Below are 22,333 nucleotides of genomic sequence, written 5' to 3'. Positions count from 1 at the left end.
AAAAGATTATCCTATTGATCCTACGTCTCCCCTAAATCGAGGCACTCCTCAGCAAGGAAGTGATTCAAATACTCTTACTTGGATTCAAGATATGAGACCTAAAAGACATAGTCTTAAATTCCCACCGAAATTGGCATGAAATGGCCGAAATGTTTCTGTTCTATTCCCACCAATACAATATCAAAACTGAAACGCATACTGAAACTAAAATCGTAGGTGGAGTAGTGGTATACCACTTAAGTTTGTATTACATAATTATATTTTTTTGATTTGCATTATGTATAAATACCTGCATGAATTACATGTGAGATGTGGTACATACTAAATTATAAGACATGCACGCATGTCACTAGGTGTTCGATATTAAACCATTATGGAAGGATTTCTTGCTTATGTGATGGTTCTTAAGTGTGTCCGTGCTTAATTTGGCATTTCCTGAATTTCATCATAAAATTCTATTATTTGCGTATATATAATACATTTTTGGGAATTTATAGGATTTCAACCGAAATGTCCAAACGAAACCAAATTTTCCGTTTTAGTGGCGATCGAAAACGTAGGCCTTTGGATGCTCCAGTGAGAAACTTTAGATGAGAAGATGAGAGAGCACCGCTTAAGATGGTTTGGGCATATCCAACGTAGGCCTTTGGATGCTCCAGTGAGAAGAAGTGGCTTGTGTCAAGTTGATGGAGTAAAAAGAGGTAGGGGCAAACCGAAAACAACTTGGATAGAAACAATGAGAAAAGACTTGATGGCTAGGAACATAACAGAGAACGTGACCTTGGATAGCAGAGAATGGAAGAAAATGATCGATGTAGACTAACCCAACTAGTGTCAGGATTAGACTTAGTCAACTTGAGCAAGGTAGATCCTTTCACCTTCTTCATGAAAATTTTCTAAAGGATTCATCAGCCGACCCCAACTAATTTGGGACAAAGGCTTAGTTGAGTTGAGTTGAGTGGTGACCGAAAACAAAACTGAAACTAAAATGTAAAACTTGCTTGAAGAGTTATACTCACCATTAAACTATGACAATAGGGGGGACTAAATGACAATAAAGAAGAGTGGAACAAGAAAGAATCAATATGAAATTGTTAGCATGGAATAATAGGGGGAATGGGACAGGAAAAAGAGAAGAACAATGATGAATTTCATAAGAAGAATAAAGCTAAAAGTCAACTTAGTGCAGGAATCAAAGCTAGAAATGGTCCCTAAAAGAGTGATTAATTGCATATGGGGCAGAAGAAATTCTAATTAGCAATGTGAACGATAAGTAGCAAAATAATGATCTAGAATGGGTACCTCAGCAAAAAAAAGGAGATAACATGGAGCAATTTCAATATCAAATTGCAATTCAGATCTTCGGAATACAACTGTAACTTGAACTTTGTTCAAGCAATGTGAGTGAAATGTGGCATAATAATGATCTAAAATGGGTACTTCAGCAAAAAAAAGGAAATAAACATAGAGAACTTTCAATATCAAATTGAAATTAAGATCAACATAATACACTCCAAGTGGACTATGCCGAGAACCATTAGCCATCAGTTCCGATAAGAAATGATTTTAGGAGAGAGCTTTGAAGAAATTAGGCAATGGGCCACTCTTCCATGTTGTATTGCAGTGGGTTTTAAAACAATCAGATTTGTGTGTGTGTGTGTGTGTGTGTGTGTGTGTGTGAGAGAGAGAGAGAGAGAGAGAGAGGTCTACCAAGGATTGGGAGGTCCAATTTGTAGAATAAGGCATAGAAAGTCTTCAGATTGGCATGGGACCAAGGCCAATTGGGTTGCCCATGAAGCTATTTTTTTTTTGAAATGGATAAAAAAAAAAAAATAGCTTCATGGGCAACCCAATTGGCCTTGGTCCCATGCCAATCTGAAGACTTTCTATGCCTTATTCTACAAATTGGACCTCCCAATCCTTGGTAGACCTCTCTCTCTCTCTCTCTCTCTCTCTCTCTCTCTCTCTCTCTCTCTCTCTCTCTCTCTCACACACACACACACACACACACACACACACACAAATCTGATTGTTTTAAAACCCACTGCAATACAACATAGAAGAGTGGCCCATGAAGCTATACAAGTTCAATGAACTGGATCACACATAGATGTCCCAATGTGGGACCCTAGACTTCATCATCATTCATCAACGACTGTATTTCCAAATGAGGTGAAGACAGAGATAAAAAAACAATACATGCTTTAAATTCCCTTTACAAATAATAATAATGGACGACATTTTAAAGCTTTTTTATAACAAAACCATTGACATCATTCCTTACGCAATGACAACTAAACACCCCTCGGAATTTGAAAAGTATCCATTTAGGCAACTTTCCATTCCATTCCCTTTCCTTGTGGCCATATAAAATGGATGCTTAGGAGATTTGATGGGTGATACAGATATCCTTAAAAGGAAACAATATAGCTAAGACTAAGATTGTGTTGTGTGCTCAGATTTGTATGGAGAATTAGCCGCGCTATCTATAACAATATCCTACACTGGTTGTTCTAGCGTCAATAAATGTATTCAATAGTTATAAAGACATCGGAGTAGGATTTGGATAAATTCATGATCTTAACATAAAGGATCATCTTCTTCAATATTAGCAATTTGCATTTATCATGATTCAAGAGTAAACAAGGTGATGGGGGAAAGCTGTATACTTTCAGGGCTAAGTTCATTAAAGTGAATCACATAGAATTCAAAATATTCATCTACGGAAATTAATAACAAAGAAATAAGTACTCGTGTAAGAGTAAAATCGATTAAGTTCACTCAAGTGAATCACATAAAATTTAAAATGTTCAGCTGCAGAAATTCATGACAAAGAAATAACTTTTTTTTTTTTAGAATTTATGACCAAGAAATAACTACTCACATAAAAGTAAAATCTAGATTCTTGAATGGCATGTTGGTAATTATTTGACATGAGAAGAATCCCTCGGCGAGATAAGCAATTGTCTTTTACTCTTCACATCCATCTCTTATCACAGCTTCTAGAAATAATACTTTTCTTCACATGTGAATATTACAAGAGTATGAGGAGAAGCCCTTAGTTGAAGTAGCGATTTCTTTTTATTCTTTATCCCTCTATTACAATGTTTATCATAAGCAATACCCATCTCCTTGAGCACTGATCCATTCATGAGCAAGAATTCCAAAATCCCCAAATTATACTCAAAGTTGAACCGGGCGTCTATCCGAACTGTGACAAGGTGATGCCTCATACAGTAAAAAGGTTTCAATTTCTTCCAATAATCTCGCTCAACCATTTTTTCCAAATCATGACATATTGGAGAATCACACTGAGAGAGAGAGAGAGAGAGAGAGAGAGAGAGAGAGAGAGAGAGAGAGAGAGAGAGAGAGAGAGAGAGAGAGAGAGAACGTCAATGTTTATAATTTGGTCAGAGAATTCAATTACTTAAACCAGCACCATTGATAAGAGAGTTTTTTGTCACTTACATATAAGGTAATATTTTGCAAGAAAGGGGCGCCCTCTAGCAAGACAATAAAAAAACGAGCATCATTCGCATTATCCAGGTCGATAACCATGTTGAGAATCGTTAGATTTGGAAAGTGATAACTCAAATTCTCAGGAACCTTTTGTCTACACAAATACTTTAAAAAAAGAGAAAAAAAAAACAAAATTAAATATAAGAGAATTCCATAATCTGTGATCAAATCGATAGGATAAAATGGCCTACCCCCATATGATAACTCAGTTGAAGGCACTTGACATTAGCAACATCTCTCAAAAACAGATGAAAGGCTTTGTCCTCCTCGGTAATGTTGCGATTTAAGAGGGAATTCTGTAAAGAAAAGTTCACCAGTCGTGCAGCATTCTTCAGCCGTATGATTGACGATTGCTTTGTAAAAATGACATCTTTAAAAGATTGGGAATCTCAAGCTCGAGATTCCTTATATCAGGACAATACAATTCCAACTCCTTGAGAAGAGTACAAGAAGATACTAAATTTGTGAGAAGATCCTCAGATGCCTCAACATCATCCAACTTTAGAGATTCCAGTCGGTGTAAACAAGCGAAAGTCGGAACAGAATTCAAGGAGCAATTTTGCAGCTCCAATTCTCGCAAAGACGGACAGTAGAAAACAGTGAGGGGGACCTTATAGAGTCCTGACTCAATCGAGTTCTTGACAATGAGTCTCTGGATTCCTTTCTTTGTTAGGAAAGAAAGGAATCTGTCTCTGTCAAAGGGGCATTCATCTAAACAAATGTCTTCAATTTCGCAACATTGGATTGAATCGTGGTGGCGAAGTGAAATGATGTGGTCGACAATGGTGACCCATTTCTGAGTTTCATGGGGCTTAAGCTTCCTACCAGACCAAGACTCACCAAGCCTATTTCTTTGACGATGGAGCACAAGACGACTAAGGGAAGTTAAGAGATATTTAAACCTTCTTGAAAGAAGAGAGGTTGTGGCAGCTCGTAAGAGTTGATGATTTACAACTAGAAGCAAAACCCTAGCTTTCTCTCTCCAACCAAAACCCTAGCTATCTCTCCCTTGACCCTTAGACACAAAACCCTAGCTCTCTCTCTCTCTCTCTCTCTCTCTCTCTCTCGACTCCTAGAAAAACCCTACACGATCGCTCTGTTTTACAACAAGACGCAAAACCCTAGGGTTCGCTTATTTTCCTTTTTACATTCTGCTGACTTATGTTTCCTTATTTCCCTTTCCCTAATTTCTATATAATGTAGATGCTGCATGGCTATTCAGAAAGGAATAATCAAATTTAGTGCAGTTTCCATATTGGAAGTTGAGTTTCCTCGAATTAACTCATTGAAGACCTGAGTTTCCTCAAATTAACCCATGTAAACTTATAGGAGATTCATGTAGTGTGTTCTCAGCCATGCTTCTTCCCTTGGGAAGTAATTTTATTTATTTTCTTGTTAACATAATCCCACGTAGAAAAAAAAAAAAAGGCTTCTCTAGGACAGCACCTTGCTGCTTAATATTTCAGGTAGGTTGATTCTTTGGAACTCCAAGAAAATTCCTCTATCTAGCTTTACGTTTAATATTGAGTCCAATAATCAGTTTTGCACTCACATTCGGTTCTCAAAATCCAAAACAAACAGGGTTTTAGCCGATTTCGACCATAATCCAGCCCCTGTAGAGGGACTGTATATTACATAATCCCATATAGATCGAGATTAGTATCACCCTATGGAGATGATCTACGGGGTACAGCCTATTTACGTTGTGGCCCAACAAATAAACGGTTTTGATCATCCTGTGAAGTGGACCCCATCGTATTTTCTGAAAATATTGGAAATCAAGCGCCCCTCCATATAAAATCTCGCTTTATAATAGAGGGAGATTTTATATGGTGAATGCACATGTAGATCGGTACTGGCGGTACCACCCTTGATATTTGATCTAACAGCAGCAGCACCTTAAAAACTTTTTAAGGTGCTGCTGCTGGATCAAATATCAAGGGCACGGTACTTCTGTCGTACCACCAATACCGATCTGTCTGAGCATCCATCATATAATTTCTCATAATAAAGGTTTGCCAAGTTTTTAAGAGAAATCATCCATTTTCTAAGTGAAAGCTGTGCAAAAATTTTGCGAAAAGTCTTAATAAAAATGTATTCTAATTAATAAATAGAGGAATGATAGATACAAGGGAGCCCTGCATAAAGAGCCTCAGAAGGGCGGGCTCATGATTGGATCCACATCATCAAATGTAACTGATTTTTCTTTTTCAACCTATTTTAAAATGTAACTGAAAATGACATGTATCCAATGAAGAGCCCTTTTGCCGCTCTTGTCATAGAACATTTGCGGATACCATTCAATAGGCAGCATTGGCTAACCCTAAGGGCTCATTCCCACACTATGACTAACGTTGGACCTAGATCTTTGAGCCATTGTTGCATTTAGCCAAACCCAAGATAGTATTCCCTCAACACTAACAAGACCCAACCCCTAACCAGGCCGAACCGAGCCTCCCATTAAGGATGGTCAACTCAAACCCAACCTGCCTCAAAATCTCTCAACCATAACCCGACCCATCTAACCTGTTTTTTTCGAATCGGGTCTGGTTGAGTGGGGTTGGGTTCGGATTAGCCTAGGGCAAGAGCATAAAACATAATAAAAAAGGGACTGATGTCTACACTACCATATTTCTTAATGACTAGTCACTTTGTTTTAACACTTTTTTAATAAACTTTTAACTGCTGTTACAATACTCAAGATGCTATATCACATCCTTGGTTTTAAATTTCAACCGAATCCGAGACCGACACCGAAATGCATCAAAACCGAAACGGTCATTTATCTCGGCCGAAATTTCAGTTTTTTCGAAATTTGACCCAAAAAATGATTTTTTTAATATTAATTTAATATTTCACCGAAATTTCGGAATAAAATATTAGTTTCGGGTCAAGAACCAGATTTCGACCAAAATTTCACGGTCCAAAACCGGTACCGAAACCGAAATTTTAAACCTTGATCACATCCAATCAGCAAAGTGAATAACAGTGAGTAGTGCCACTAATCAGAATATGGTAGTGCAGAGATCAGATTTCAAAAAAAAAAACATAAACCAGACTTTAAAAATCACGATAAAATTAAAGGTCTAGAGGTTCAATACTTCAACCCGAAATTAAATTGTGTTGGCTTTTCCCAACCCAAAATCGAGTTTAACCGTTCGAGTATAGGTTGAGCTTGACCCAAGTTGCATATCTAATATAAACACCTTCCCAAGCAGAAAAAACCTTCATATACACAATTCCCAGAAACAGCAGAATGAAAAAACAACAAAAAAATCAGTCATCAATGTCTCTTCCATCTGGGTCAGGTCTATTAAAGGGGTAACTCACTCTTTTAAACTTGAAAATCTGATTTAGAGTACAAAGGAAATTCAACCAAGCATCGAACGAAGTAGAGAAGTTTTGATAAGTTCAAGAACTCATCGGATCAGAGATAAGTTTCGAGTTCTCAGACCTTGGATAAAAGAAGGAACAGCAAAAGGAACTGCAAACAAAGATGTAAGCTGTATATGCTATTTTGATTCATGAGAAAGTGGTGATATGACAGCATTATCAATAGCATCGTACAATCTTCTACTTTGATCATCGATCTAAGTGTCCCTTAAAATGTAAACTAACACAAAACCGTGGCTACTGTCAATGCTGGATATTTTCTAATTTATGCACAACCACAATCCTTACCCAACTGAGAATTTGAGTTCAGAGCCATTTGAAAATTAACCCTCCATGTGTAGAAAAGAATGGAGCAAACACGAACGATTACACTGCCATTAGCTTAATCAAGATGTTGAGGGATGGCCCAGAAGTGTCCTTCAGAGGATCGCCAATAGTGTCACCAATCACAGCAGCCTTGTGTGGGTCTGATCCCTTCGGACCCAATGATCGTGCATGGTCTGAAGCACCAGCCTAGACAGAAATCATAAACAAAATCAGAGATCTAAGTACAAAACTAATGAAAAGTATGAACTTCTTGTGCAGATACAGTAATTTTAGAAACAGTGCACTAGACAGAGAACTGAATGAAAAGCCAATTCAGATATTAAACACTGCAATTGAGGCTTGCTAACCCTACTATTTCGCACCAATATAGAGAAGGTAATCAAGCAGCGAACCCATTAGCTAATTTTGCCTGTAAAATGAAGGACAGTAATATTTTTGTTTCGTCGAAGGATCTCCTTAGAGATATTAGGGGTGGGACCCGTTGTGATGCTTTGGGTACTACTAGTTATAGAGGTACTCTTTAATTTTTACGTTGTTAATCTGGGTTTGGAGGTTAGGCATGCCGCCCTCTGTTATTTTTTTTCCATTATTAATAAATTTAAGGCGCCTTCTCGGGTTTCCAGATAAATTCCAGGTTAAAAAAATACTACAAAAAAGGATGAGTTGTCTAATCAAGTGCTTGAAAACCATGGTAGCATGCATGGGGTCTGTGCAATATAAACCTGACTGCCTACTCCAATAAGCTGCAGGCTGCAGCATTACAAAACTCAAATTTGGGAGCGAGGCTAGGATTCAATATATATCCAGGAAAAAGTTATAACTAGGAGAGGGAGACTATAGAAGACCCAACTCTCCAATTGATATGAATCTCAAACAAACAGGATTTTAGACGTAAGATGCAAAGGTACAAATCAACTGATAATGAATGAAGTAATCCATGCTAAAACAGTGCAGTTGCGGATTCTCTTTAGTTGCTTCCATAAATTGAAATTTCGACATGAATGGATTACAAAGTGCTGTAAGGGAGTGCAGCAAAGAACTAACACGCAACCAAGTGCAAGAGATTCACATAACAAATGAGTTACCTCTATGTATTTCTTTGCATTATCCCAAGCACCACCTGTTGCCTTATCTGACTTGAGCATCGGAAGGCTTTCCCAAAAATTTCGGCTTTAGGAATTCCTCACCAGGTTCTTTGAGCGCAAAACCTCCAGCCGAGCCGACCACCCCTCTGCCATAGTTAGACCACAGGACATCCGAGGAAATCGAATCCGAGCCGCAACAGATTGGTGCCCACTGTGGAGCCGATTAGGTCCCCTTGAGAAGTTGAGTGTCATAGCACCCAGGAATCTTGGGCCGCACCGCCGTATGCCCAGATTTCCATTGGGCCCTAGGATTTCAGAGCGCTTGCTGGCTGAGCTCCATGATTTGGCCATGCCACTCGGTGGCTTGCGCGGGACCTGCGCCATGTTTCAACCCTCGATTGGTGCTCGATTGTGGCATGTGCCTGTTTTTACTAACTTTTCTTTATGCCTCATTTTTCATTTTGATAGTGGGGGAGCCAACATTATACCTAAGCATAGCATGGGTAGGGGCAACTATTTTACACTATCTGATGAGCTCACCAAATCTGAAGGCCCATTATTTTACACTACATGCAAAGATGGGATAGTGCCTAACATTTTATGACCATTCCTGGCAATGGGTGGCACCCATCAATTGATACCTCATGTTAATAACGGGATTGGGGCCACCATCTATACCTAAACCTATGTTTAGGATGGGGCCAACCCAATTTAATTTTGGGTTGAGAGCTTGGCAACCTGACCCGGCCTGAACCGGACCTCCGTCCTCTAATTTTGTCTTGATTTTAGAGGGAGACTATAGAAGACTCAACTCTCCAATCGATATGAATCTGAAACAAACAAGATTTTAGACGTAAGATGCAAAGGTACAAATCAACTGATATGTATTTCTTTGCATTATCCCAAGCACCACCTGTTGCCTTATCTGACTTAAACATCGGAAGGCTTTCCCAAAAGTTTCGGCTTTAGGAATTCCTCACCAGGTTCTTTGAGTGCAAAACGTCCAGCCGAGCCGACCACCCCTCTGCCACAGTTAGACCACAGGACACCCAAGGAAATCGAATCCGAGCCACAACAGATTGGCGCCCACTGTGGAGGCGATTAGGTCCGCTTGAGAAGTTGAGTGTCATAGCACCCAGGAATCTTGGGCCGCACCTCCGTACGCCCAGATTTCCATTGGGGCCACCATCTATACCCAAACCTATGTTTAGGATGGGGCCAACCCGATTTAATTTTGGGTTGAGAGCTTGGCAACCTGGCTCGGCCTGAACCGGACCTCCGTCCCCTAATTTTATCTTGATTTTATTTTGGTTATTGTATTTTTCTTAAGGATTCATTTAGCCGACTCCAACTAGTTTGGGACAAAGGCTTTGTTGAGTTGAGTTGAGTTTTCTGTTTGGCAATAGGGGAACACAACTCAACCTGACCCAATTTCGGGTTAGATGGGTTGGGTTAGGGTCGAGAGATTTAGAGGTAGGTTGGGCTAGGAACTAAGGTTGACCATCCTCAAAATGAGGCTTGGGTTAGGGTTAGGGTTGAGGGAATGCTATGTTAGGTGGGGTTAGGGGGTTGGCCTCAACCCGATCCAACCCGACCCAAGTTGCACCCCTAATACCACATGGCATGTGAGGGGTAGTTTTGCCATTTTAATAAACAACAAAAAGCTAAAAAAAGATTAACATGATTTCAAAGGTGTGAAGAGGCTATTTGTGCCGTTCCACGTACGATGAGAAATAATGTCAATACGTATTTTCGCTCGTAACAAATTCCATACGTTTGATACATAACAAACCTGCACCATAGACGAACGAATAACCGTTGAGAAAACTTAGGACTAGGGTTTTTTTAGAAGTTTGGCTATAAATACATATAATCTCCCATAATGAAGTCATCAGACCTCATTTGTATGCATTAGCAGTTCAAAAAAAAAAACAACTCAGACCTCCTTTGTCTTTCAGCTGCTTCTTGCTACAGACACTTGGTGTTCTTCTCTTTTACCCTTCAGTGCCATAGACCTTAAAAATTATTTCTAGTTTATTGTCGTTTACATTCTCGTACCGGCTTAAGGAGACATCCGACCATCATAGTGAAATGTTAGTGAGCATTAACAAGACCTCCAATCGGCAAGGGCAGTTTCTTAACTATCTCCAGAACAAAATCACCACGATGCTAAGAAGCACGGGTACTCTCTGGAGGCCCACACAACGTGTCGGGTGCGTATCGGGTACGGGTGCTCTTGGGTACTCTTTGGGTGCGTACCCGGTACGCACCCACACTACAAACAAAATGAAAATCTAGTTTGGGGGTTTGGGTACGTATTGAGGGCGCACCCAGTACAAATTAAATCCAAAATTAAAGATTTACAATAGAGGGGTTGTCCCAATTAACAAGTGGGGGTGAATATATCAAAATATCTAATATATACATATATATATATATATATATATATATGAGAAAACTGTTTGTGCGCTTAAGCGCATGAGAAATATGGTGCGCTGAAGGGTATTTTCGTTATTTTCGTTTCAAGTGGGTCCCACTAGCTAACGTAGATGAAAAACCCAAACGCCATTACCCTCGTTTTTTAAAAAGGTTGAAGAAGTTGCAGATGAAAAACCCAAACGCCATTACCCTCGTTTTTTAAAAAGGTTGAAGAAGTTGCAGATGAAAAACCCAAACGCCATTTCCCTCGTTTTTTAAAAAGGTTGAAGAAGTTGCAGATGAAAAACCCAAACGCCATTACCCTCGTTTTTTAAAAAGGTTGAAGAAGTTGCAGATGAAAAACCCAAATGCCATTACCCTCGTTTTTTAAAAAGGTTGAAGAAGTTGCAGATGAAAAACCCTCTAAATTAACCATAATCTTATCATTTACCTTTAACAAGAAAAAATTCTGCCAGAAATGTTTTTTTCTTGAAATCCAAGCAGATCCTTAGGGAATTAAACAAATATGATGCTCCAAAGAAACAAGCAAAAATGTTGGTACAAAAAAAATTCGATAATGTTATAACTCAGAAAACATTAAAATCCATTAAAGAGAGAGATCACTGAGTTAATACCACTCAGTGGTATCAACAGATTTAAACAAGGTAGGTGTTGAACAATAAAGTGATTTTCAGGGCCTCTGTTTAAATCTGGACAGTCAAAAGTTTGTAATAATTCTCCGGATTTGACCTCATCTGTTTTCCGGTAATTGTCATAACTTTCGATATTTTATTGGTATTTTTTTCGTAATTTTACAAATTTATAAACATTTCTGTGTAATATTTCATTTAAAACTTTATACTTTAGCTATTTTACTTTTCTGGTGTAATGATTGCTTCTTCTTTTTTTTGTTTGCTAGCAACATTTGCCAAATATTTGCCATGTTCGCATCTTTGCACCCGATGGCCACATGCCGAGAAGTTGCCATAGGAGAAGTTTGGTAGCAAATTGTTATAAAATAAAAAACAGAAGGAATGTTACCAACACTACTGTTTTCATATGAGCGCACTCTCACTTTATTAAAAGTACGGTATGGCCCACACCATAGGATGATCCAAACCGTCCATTAAATGGGCCATACCCTAAATAGGTTATGCTCCAAAAATCATTTCCATAGGATGATCCTAACCCTCCAATCTGAATGTTAGAGGGTTGATCCTAACCCTCTATAGATCGGAGGGTTAGAATCAACCAATGGAAATAATTTTGGGGCATAACCTATTTAGGCTATTTTGCAACTTCTGATCTTCTTCAAGTTTTTTAAAAAACGACGCATCTGCAACTTTTGCTCTCTTCTTCAAGCTTTTTCCCAAACGAGGGCATCTGCAACTTCTGATCTTCTTCAAGCTTTTTCCCAAACGAGGGTATGTATGTATGTATGTTGCGTTTGGGTTTTTCATCTGCAACTTCTTCAACCTTTTTAAAAAACGAGGGTAATGGCGTTTGGGTTTTTCATCTGCAACTTCTACAACCTTTTTAAAAAACGAGGGTAATGGCGTTTGGGTTTTTCATCTGCGTTAGCTAGTGGGACCCACTTGAAACGAAAATAACGAAAATACCCTTCAGCGCACCATATTTCTCATGCGCTTAAGCGCACAAACACTTTCCTCTCTCTCTCTCTATATATATATATATATATATATATATATATATATATATATATATATATATATATCGTAATTAAAAACCTAACAACTTAGAAGTAATATTAGATTTTGGTGATGTTATTGTTATTTGATTGTTCTCCAATTAAATTGTTTGAATTCCTTAACAAAATATTTAATTTTTAATTTTTATAAATATATAATAAAATATAAAAAATATATTATATTCAGCTGTTCGCAAAAAATTTTACATGCATGAAAAAAAGAATCACACATAAAATAAATTGGGATCAAATTTCCCTCTTGTGAAAAGAGGTTTTATTAATTTTGGTTTGGATCGTACACTTCCAGCTCTATTGGCCTTTAATTACATTTCTTGAAGAAGAAAACACCTCTGATTATCCATCAAGAGGTTTCTTAACTAAATATAACTTTTGTTAATCATCCGCTAGAAAGATCTGTTTTATTTTTTGTTAACAAATCCTTTCTGGTAGAGTTTCTTTGTCCTGGTAACTTTCTTCAATTCCCTAAACTTTTTTCATCCTTCTTTTGGGGAGCGGTCATCTTTATCATCCTTCTCCTGGAGGAGAAAGGTCTTCTCCCTTTAGGGAGTCTCTGGAAAGAGATACTAAAGGGACCTTTAGAGAGTCTCTGGAAAGAGATTCTAAAGGAATTTTCTTCTTTCTCCCAAAGGAGAAAGGTCTTCTTTTTCTAGGAGAACCGCCGTCTTTATCCTCTTTCTCTCGGAAGAGAAAGGTCTTCTCCCTTTAGGGAGTCTCTGGAAAGAGATCCTAAAGAGACCTTTAGAGAGAGATTCTCTAAAGGGATTTTCTTCTTTCTCCCGAAGGGGAAAGATCTTCTTTCTTCTGGGGTAACCGCCGTCTTTATCTCTTGGTGGAAACCGCCGTCTTTATCATCTTTCTCTCGGAAGAGAAAGTCTTCTCCCTTTAGGGAGTCTCTGGAAAGAGATCTTAAAGAAACCTTTAGAGAGAGATTTTCTTCTTCTTGTTGGGGAACCCCCGCCTTTATCTCTTGGGGAAACCGCCGCCTTTATCATTTTTCTCTCGGAAGAGAAAGGTCTTCTCCCTTTAGGGAGTCTCTAGAAAAGATCATATAGGGACCTTTAGAGAGATTCTCTAAAGGAATTTTCTTCTTTCTCCCGAAAGAGAAAGGTCTTTTCTTAGTCTCCTTTCTGGAACCTTTTGGGAGAAACCTGCAAAGAGGAAAAAAAATAAACTGTTAGCCAGTAATCTTCTCACCTTTTTTTCTTCTCCTTCTGTTCTTCACGTCACTTTTGTTTCGCAAAGATCTGATCCCTCTTCTCAAAGATCTTGAGTCTATTTATAGAACTCTCTTGAAGGAGTTAGCAACTGCCACCTCATCCCCTTTTTTCTCAACTTCATGAACTCCACTTCCTCTTTTTAAAGCCGTTGTGGGTGCCACCTCATTCCTTATCTAGGATTCCACGATCACCACTCTTTTTGCGGGGAGTAACGTAACTCCCTTTTTTGAAAAGTGGGCGACTCACTTCTTATGCGAGTCATTTTTATTTCCTAAATTTTAGGGATTTAAACTTTTTTTTATATATTTATCCCTCTTTACTTTAGGGATAAGGTGATACGTAACCACCCTTTTTCTCTCTTCTTATTTTAATAAGGGATTTACTATTTTACCCTTGTTTTAAAATTTTGAGTCCAACATCAGCGTACCCCCACAACGTACCCAAATCCTTTTTTTTTTTAAAAACACGTATCCATGTACTTGTATCGTGTCGTACCCGCACCCCGTACCCGTATCCGTGCTTCATTGCCGCCATGGATATGAAATATGATCACCGTTCACATGAGTTTTCCAAGGAAAGGGAAGACAATTCATTTGTCTGATTGATAAATCGAGTATAAGATGCTCATCCAATGACTACAAGTGCGACTATTCACACCCGCACTATGCGACTGATTTTTCTAAATTTGATGCACATGACCCTTTGGGGTGGATCTATAGAACAGTGCAATTTTTTGCATATCACCTAATCAAAGGTTGGTATCCATATGGAAGGGCAAACTGTGCAATGATACAGATGGATGGAGAAAACTGGAGCTTTTTCTAATTGGGAAGCATTCTCTAAGGCATTGGAGGTTCAATTCTGGGCTACTGACGACCTCATGTCTCTCTTGACTATGCTTGAACAGGTCACAAATGTGAAAGAATATCACACTCCATTTGAGTTTTGCTAATCGTACTGACAGGGCTGAATGAGGCATTCGTGATTAGTTGTTTTGTGGGAGGTGTCAAGGAGGACATCAAGTTGGACATTTAGATGTTCTGACCAACCTCTTTGTCTGCAACCATTGGACTGGCCTGATTACGAGAAAAAAAGTTCAGCATTAGACGGTGGCAGCTACGCTCCGTCGTCAACCGAATGGGTAATTCAGCGAACTCTCCTTGCAAGCCCCCTAGGATTGTTATCAAACAGCTCAGATTGTTGGAGATATGAGAATGACGAGAAAATGGGTTGTGCTACAATTGTGATAAAAAGTTCGCCCCAGGACACAAGTGAAAGGTGCAACCAAGGTTTTAAATTTCAGTTTCGGTCACCACCGAAACCGAAACGTTTCAGTTTCGGGCCGAATTTTCGGCAAAAATCATGTAACAATATGATTATGATTTCGTTTTTTTTTTTATTTCGGCCGAAATGTCTAAAATTTAGGTGTAAATTTCGGAAATTTCAGTGGAAATTTTAGCTATTTCGGTGAATATTTCATAAATTTCGGTGGGAATTATAACATCTCGGTGGAAATTTTGTAAAAAAGGCTAAAAATCGAAATTTCAGTGACATTTCAGCGAAATTTTGGAATTTCGGTGAAATTGCCGAAATCTTGTAAAGGTTCTTCATGTAAATTTCGTTTCAGTCGCGGCCGAGACCGAAATTTAAAACCATGGGTGCAACAGCTCTACTTAATGAAAGGTTTGTGGCCCGAGGAAGAAGAAGAAAGGCATGTAATTGTAGAGGTGGCTGCCAGATGGTTGGAATAAAGTTGGATGGAGTGGAACGCGTGGCTGCTCTTAGTGAGTTGATTGAATGGCATTTGCACTAACTGCCTCAATTTTCAGCACCAATCGGATTGTTTGATTGTGTCCCTGAACACAGATTTTAGTATAGTACTTCCGATCCGTTGTCGTTCCAGCAACTGTTGTTCGCTATTCAGAATTGCAGCCACACACTGCTTTGGTTAGGACTTGTTACAGCTTCATCTGAGGTCTAATACAACAGCTTATGGCTTGGAAAAATCCCAAGATCACCAAAGACAGAGGGCAGCTAGCCAGTTCAAAATCTTGCAACTTTGGGAAGCTGAGCTCATGTTCACTCTTTCCATCACTTCGACATTGACTTCCTTGGGCACCCTATGCATCAGAGTACGCTTCCGCGCACTTGACCAGCATCAAGGGGGTCCACTTAGCTTTCCTATTCATCTTGCCCCCTCAACTCTCAATAATTTCTGACCACTACAGATGCAATTCTTGGATGGAGTCAACAATGAACTACAACCTAATCATGGCCAATGAGCAAAAGGTGCATTTAATCTCCCAAAACAACAAACTGCAAGAAGACCACTTGTTATCAAAGGTCCTCCTCTGATTTCTCTCTTTTGACATGACCCACACAACCACAATAGGGGTTAAGAACCAAAAAATACAGCTCGATGATGAATCCACCACACCTCCACAATGAATTAGTCATTGTTACCACATTTGCTTTCCTCAATATGGGAATTAAGAAGTTACAAATCTTAGCAATAATATACCAAGGACTCTGATCTCGTGCCTCATAAGCTCATAGCCCATCCATGTAGTAAGCGTGCATCGGAGTTTTTCATGCTGATATATATATATGTTGTTTGGTACTGTATAGAGTTGTAGCACCTTTAAGTTGTCCATTATTATCTGCAACAAGAGTTCCATTTGTGATTTATTCTTTTACATCAAGGTGTCCATCCATCAATCAGAGTAGTTCTGGAGTTTTTATTGGGTTGCTATTGTTAACTAACCAACTTCTCCAAAAGCTTAAGCTGTTAGAGAAAGGCGTTATTTATCTTTTATACTGTAACACCCCCGCACGTGTGGCCCACTTGGCAAACTCGTAGCACATGTGGTCCCACTTTGGGCCGATCATCGCATGTGGATTTTTGTTATCTGGGAGGTTTGAACTCGAGACCTTTGGCTTTGATACCATGTTAACTTACCAACTTCTCCAAAAGCTTAACATGGTACCATGATACCATTTGCCGGGAATTTAACTAGGTAGAACTCACCCCTAAAAGCTAGCTGTTAGAGGGAGGGTGCCCATTCCCTTATAACCCAGCCCCATCACCATCACTTTTCCGATGTGGGACTAATTCCACCGTCCTCGGAGGCACACACTGGGGTTACCGAGATCTTCCCGGGAGTTACCGCGCCCCAGCTCTGATACCATGTTAACTAACCAACTTCTGCAAAAGCTTAAGTTGTTAGAGAAAGGCGTTATTTATCTTTTATACTTTAACAGCTATGATCCGAAGAGCACTTTTGAAGAACGGAGTTAGTTGGTGCAGCATCGCAGGTAACAATCTCTTTGTGTATAAACATTTGATAACATGGCTTAGCAATCTAGTATAATTCAAAAGTCACTTTGCTTCCAATTCATAGGTATAGTGTATAGTGACATGCTGTGTTATCCACTATTTTCATCCTTAAAGTTTCTATCTTCACTAGAAATTTGTGCTGAAGGCAATTACCAGTCATGGTGATTTGCTAGAAAACTTGGTGACCTTACCATTCCTGGAAATGTCAGAATTCAAAAAACAAAGATTTTTAGAGAAAATGTACGGGAAGATAATCCTACTGATCCTACGTCTCCCCTAAATCAAGGCACTCCTCAGCAAGGAAGTGAATCAAATACTCTTACTTGGATTCAAGATATGAGAGACCTCAAAGACATGGTCTTAAATTTCCACCGAAATTGACATGAAATGGCCGAAATGTTTCTGTTCTATCCCCACCAATACGATATCAAAACTGAAACGCATACTGAAACTAAAATCATAAGTGCAGTAGTGGTATACGATATAAGTTTGTATTACATAATTATATCCTTTATGATTTGGATTATGTATAAATACCAACATGAATTACATGTGAGATGTGGTACATACTAAATTATAAGACATGCGTGCATGTCACTAGGTGTTCGATATTAAACCATTATGGAAGGTATTCCTGCTTATGTGATGGTTTTAAGTGTGTCTGTGCTTAATTTGGCATTTCCTGAAGTTTCGTCATAAAATCCTATTATTTGCATATATAATAACATTTTAGAGAATTTATAGGATTTCAACCGAAATGTCCAAACGAAACCAAATTTTCCGTTTCAATGGTGACCGAAAACATAGGCCTTTGGATGCTCCGGTGAGAAACTTTAGTGGAGAAGATGAAAGAGCACCGCTTAAGATGGTTTGGGCATATTCAACGTAGGCCTTTGGATGCTCCAGTGAGAAGAAGTGACTCGTGCCAAGTTGATGAAGTAAAAAGAGGTAGGGGCAAACAGAAAACAACTTGGATAGAAACAGCGAGGAAGACTTGAAGGCTAGGACATAACAGAGAACATGACCTTGGATATGAGAAAATGGAAGAAAATGACCCATGTAGACGAACCCAACTACTGTCAGGATTAGACTTAGTCAACTTGAGCCGGGTAGATCCTTTCACCTTCTTCGTGAAAATTTTCTAAAGGATTCATTAGCCGACCCCAACTAATTTGGGACAAAGGCCTAGTTGAGTTTAGTTGAGTGGTGACCGAAAACAAAACTGAAACTAAAATGTAAAACTTGCTTGAAGAGTTATTCTCACCATTAAACTATGACAATAGGGGGGACTAAATGACAATAAAGAAGAGTGGAACAAGAAACAATCAATATGAAATTGATAGCATGGAATAATATGGGGAATGGGACGAGAAAAAGAAAAGAACAATGATGTATTTCATAAGAAGAAGAAAGCTAAAAGTCAACTTAGTGCAGGAATCAAAGGTAGAAATGGTCCCTAAAAGAGTGATTAATTGCATATGGGGCAGAAGAAATTCTAATTGGAACTTTGTAAGCAATGTGAACGATAAAGTAGCATAATAATGATCTAGAATGGGTACCTCAGCAAAAAAAGAAGATAAACGTGGAGCAATTTCAATATCAGATTGCAATTCAGATCTTCGGAATACAACTGTAACTTGAACTTTGTTCAAGCAAAATGTGGCATAATAATGATCTAAAATGGGTACTTCAGCTAAAAAAAGGAGATAAACATAGAGCATTTTCAATATCAAATTGAAATTAAGATCTACATAATACACTCCAAGAGGACTATGCCGAGAACCATTAGCCATCAGTTCCGATAAGAAATGATTTTAGGAGAGAGCATAGACGGATTTTAATCCAAGGATTGGGAGGTCCAATTTGTAGAATGAGGCAAAGAAGTCTTCAGATTGGCATGGGACCAAGGCCAATTGGGTTGCCCCATGAAGCTATACAAGTTCAATGAACTGGATTACACATAGATGTCCCAATGTGGGACCCTAGACTTCATCATCACCCACGGTATTTCCAAATGAGGAGAAGACAGAGATAAAAAAACAATATATGCTTTAAATTCCCTCTACAAATAATAATAATGGACGACATTTTAAAGCTTTTTTTGAAAACATTGACAACGTTTCATACGCAATGACAACTAAACACCCCTTGGAATTTGAAAAGTATCCATTGGGGCATCTTTCCATTCCATTCCCTTTCTTTGTGGCCACATAAAATGGATCCTTAGGAGATTTGATGGGTGATACAGATATCCTTAAAAAGGAAACAATATAGTAAGACTAGGATTGTGTTGTGTGCTCAGATTTGTGTGGAGAATTAGCTGCGCTATCTTTAACATATTCCCACACTAGTTGTTCTAGCGTCAATAAATGTAGTCAATAGTTATAAAGACATCGGAGTAGGATTTGGATCAAATTCATGATCTTAACATGAAGGATCATCGTCCTCGATGTTATCAATTTGCATTTATCATGATTCAAGAGTAAACAAGGTGATGGTGGAAAGCTGTATACTTTCAGGACTAAGTTCATTAAAGTGAATCACATAGAATTCAAAATATTAATCTATGGAAATTAATAACAAAGAAATAAGTACTCGTGTAAGAGTAAAATCGATTAAGTTCACTCAAGTGAATCACATAGAAATTAAAATGTTCAGCTGCAGAAATTCATGACAAAGAAATAACTTCTTTTTTTTTTGAGAATTTATGACCAAGAAATAACTACTCACTTAAAAGTAAAATCTAGATTCTACAAAGAAATTCATGACAAAGAAATACAGATAGCTACCTGCACAGGGCAAAAAATTTTCAGGTTGAATGGCATGTTGGTAATTATTTGACATGAGAAGAATCCCTCGGCGAGATAAGCAATTGTCATTTACTCTCCACGTCCATCTCTTATCACAGCTTCAATAATACTCCTCTTCACATGTGAATATTACTAGAGTTTGAGAAGAAGCCCTTAGTTGAAGTAGAGATTTCTTTTTATTCTTTATCCCTCTATCATAATGTTTATCGTAAGCAATACGCATCTCCTTGAGCACTGATCCATTCATGAGCAAGAATTCCAAAATCCCCAAATTATACTTAGAGTTGAACCGGGCATCTATCCGAACTGTAACAAGGTGATGCCTCATACAGTAAAAAGGTTTCAATTTCTTCCAATAATCTCGCTCAACCATTTCTTCCAAATCATCACATATTGGAGAATCACACTGAAAGAGACACACACATACACACACAGAGAACGTCAATGTTTATAATTTGGTCAGAGAATTCAATTACTTAAACCAGCATCCATTGATAAGAGAGTTTTTGTCACTTACACCTAAGGTAATATTTTGCAAGAAAGGGGCGCCGTCTAGCAAGACAGTAAAAAATCGAGCATCATTCGCATTATTCAGGTCGATAACCATGTTGAGAATCGTTAGATTTGGAAAGTGATAACTCAAATTCTCAGGAACCTTTTGTCTGCACAAATACTTCAAAAAAAAGAGAAAAAAAAAACAAAATTAAATATAAGAGAATTCCATAATCTGTGATCAAATCGATAGATAAAATGGCCTACCCCCATATGATAACTCAGTTGAAGGCACTTGACATTAGCAACATCTCTCAAAAACAGATGAAAGGCTTTGTCCTCCTCGGTAATGTTGCGATTTGAGAGGGAATTCTGTAAAGAAAAATTCACCAGTCGTGCAGCATTCTTCAGCCGTATGATTGACGATTGCTTTGTAAAAATGACAAGCTTTAAAAGATTGGGAATCTCAATCTCGAGATTCCTTATATCAGGACAAAACAATTCCAACTCCTTGAGAAGAGTACAAGAAGATACTAAATTTGTGAGAAGATCCTCAGATGCCTCAACATACATCAACTTTAGAGATTCGAGTCGGTGTAAACATGCAAAAGTCGGAACAGAATTCAAGGAGCAATTTTGCAGCTCCAATTCTCGCAAAGACCGACAGTAGAAAACAGTGAGGGGAACCTTATAGAGTCCTGACTCAATCGAGTTCTTGAGAATGAATCTCTGGATTCCTTTCTTTGTTAGGAAAGAAAGGAATCTGTCCATGTCAAAGGGGCATTCATCTAAACAAATGTCTTCGATTTCACAACATTGGATTGAATCGTGGTGGCGGCGAAGTGAAATGATGTGGTTAACAATGCCGACCCATTTCTGAATTTCATGGGGCTTAAGCTTCCTACCAGACCAAGACTCACCAAGCCTATTTCTTTGACGATGGAGCACAAGACGACCAAGGGAAGTTAAGAGATGTTTAAATCTTGTTGATAGAAGAGAGGTTGTGGCAGCTGGTAAGAGTTGATGATTTAGAACGAGATGAGAACGGGAAGTGAAGAGAAATCTAAACCTTTTTGATAAAATAGAAGATCTTGCGGCTTCTTTCATGGGCAAGAGAGAGAAGATGGATCCAAGAATATCATCAGATAGTTTGCTGATTCGATCCTCCTTCGCATGATGATGCCGACTATAAGCCCGTGTCTCCCCCATTTCTATTGCAGTGCTGCGATAGCAGCACAGAATCTGAAAAAAAAAACCTAAACGATCGCTCTGTTTTAAAACTAGAAGCAACACCCTAACATGATCGCTCTGTTTTACAAGTAGAAGCAAAACCCTAGCTCTCTCTGCCTTCACTCCAAGTCACAAAACCCAAGCTCTCTCTCATTATTGACTCCAAGCAAAACCCTACACGATCCCTCTGTTTTACAAGTAGAAGCAAAACCCTACCTCTCTCTGCCTTCACTCCAAGTCGTAAAACCCTAGCTCGCTCTCTCTCTCTCTCTCTCTCTCTCTCTCTCTCTCTCTCTCTCTCTCTCTCTCTCTCTCTCTCTCTCCAAGCAAAACCCTACACGATCGCTCTGTTTTACAACCAGACGCAACACCCTAGCTCTCTCTGCCTTCACTCCAAGTCACAAAACCCTCTCTCTCTCGACTCCAAGCAAAACCCTAACACTCTGTCTTCACTCCCAAGTCTATATTGCTATTACACACGCCTGAAACTAATTTTTCATCCTTAATGAGAAGGGAAGTGATTGTTCGCCTCATTTTTTCCCCGTGCCACCCATCTAGGCTATGATATTTTATATGGTCACGTGCTGCCCAAAAGTACGGTGGGCCCCCAAATTGTTTTGATAATCCAAACCGTTCATATTTTGGGCCCTGAAGGAGATAGGGTGTGCCCCAAAAATCTTCATTCCATTTTTTCCCTGGGCCACCCCATCTATGAGATTTTATAGCCCAAAAATACAGTGGGCCCAGATGATTTAAAACCTTTCATTTGTTGGGCC

General features: G+C 38.8%; 1 protein-coding gene across 3 annotated transcripts; it reads right to left on the bottom strand.

Moving 5' to 3' along the window:
• Positions 1 to 2,911: 2,911 nt before the first annotated feature.
• Positions 2,912 to 22,010, bottom strand: LOC143881558 (F-box/FBD/LRR-repeat protein At1g13570-like). 3 transcript variants are annotated; one of them, XM_077384692.1, is made up of 5 exons: positions 20,595 to 22,010; positions 20,353 to 20,508; positions 19,815 to 20,241; positions 8,325 to 8,746; positions 7,019 to 7,425 (listed from the first exon to the last, which is right to left on the bottom strand). In XM_077384692.1, the coding sequence occupies exons 1-3, from the start codon at positions 21,534 to 21,536 to the stop codon at positions 19,936 to 19,938; spliced, it is 1,404 nt and encodes a 467-aa protein (XP_077240807.1). In that variant the 5' UTR covers positions 21,537 to 22,010; the 3' UTR covers positions 7,019 to 7,425; positions 8,325 to 8,746; positions 19,815 to 19,935. The 3 variants fall into 3 exon arrangements, with proteins under 3 accessions (XP_077240805.1, XP_077240807.1, XP_077240806.1); XM_077384691.1 differs by lacking the exon at positions 8,325 to 8,746; XM_077384690.1 differs by lacking the exons at positions 7,019 to 7,425; positions 8,325 to 8,746; positions 19,815 to 20,241 and adding an exon at positions 2,912 to 3,311.
• Positions 22,011 to 22,333: the final 323 nt, after the last annotated feature.

The sequence above is a fragment of the Tasmannia lanceolata genome, unplaced genomic scaffold, assembly GCF_043159265.1.
Source record: "Tasmannia lanceolata isolate RefF3 unplaced genomic scaffold, GAP_Taslan_0.1 ptg000007l, whole genome shotgun sequence".
Classification (NCBI taxonomy): Eukaryota; Viridiplantae; Streptophyta; class Magnoliopsida; order Canellales; family Winteraceae; genus Tasmannia; species Tasmannia lanceolata.
This window is presented reverse-complemented; position numbering and strand designations above follow the sequence as displayed.

What these genes read in the sequence shown, in the direction of transcription:
- LOC143881558 (XM_077384690.1), bottom strand. Translation starts at nt 21,536, where the DNA reads ATGGGGGAGACACGGGCTTATAGTCGGCATCATCATGCGAAGGAGGAT. An exon ending in AACTGAGTTATCATATGGGG is followed by an intron (nt 20,509 to 20,594) that starts GTAGGCCATTTT and finishes TTTTTTTTGAAG; the next exon opens with TATTTGTGCAGACAAAAGGT. An exon ending in TGCAAAATATTACCTTAGGT is followed by an intron (nt 3,312 to 20,352) that starts GTAAGTGACAAA and finishes TCTCTCTCTCAG; the next exon opens with TGTGATTCTCCAATATGTCA.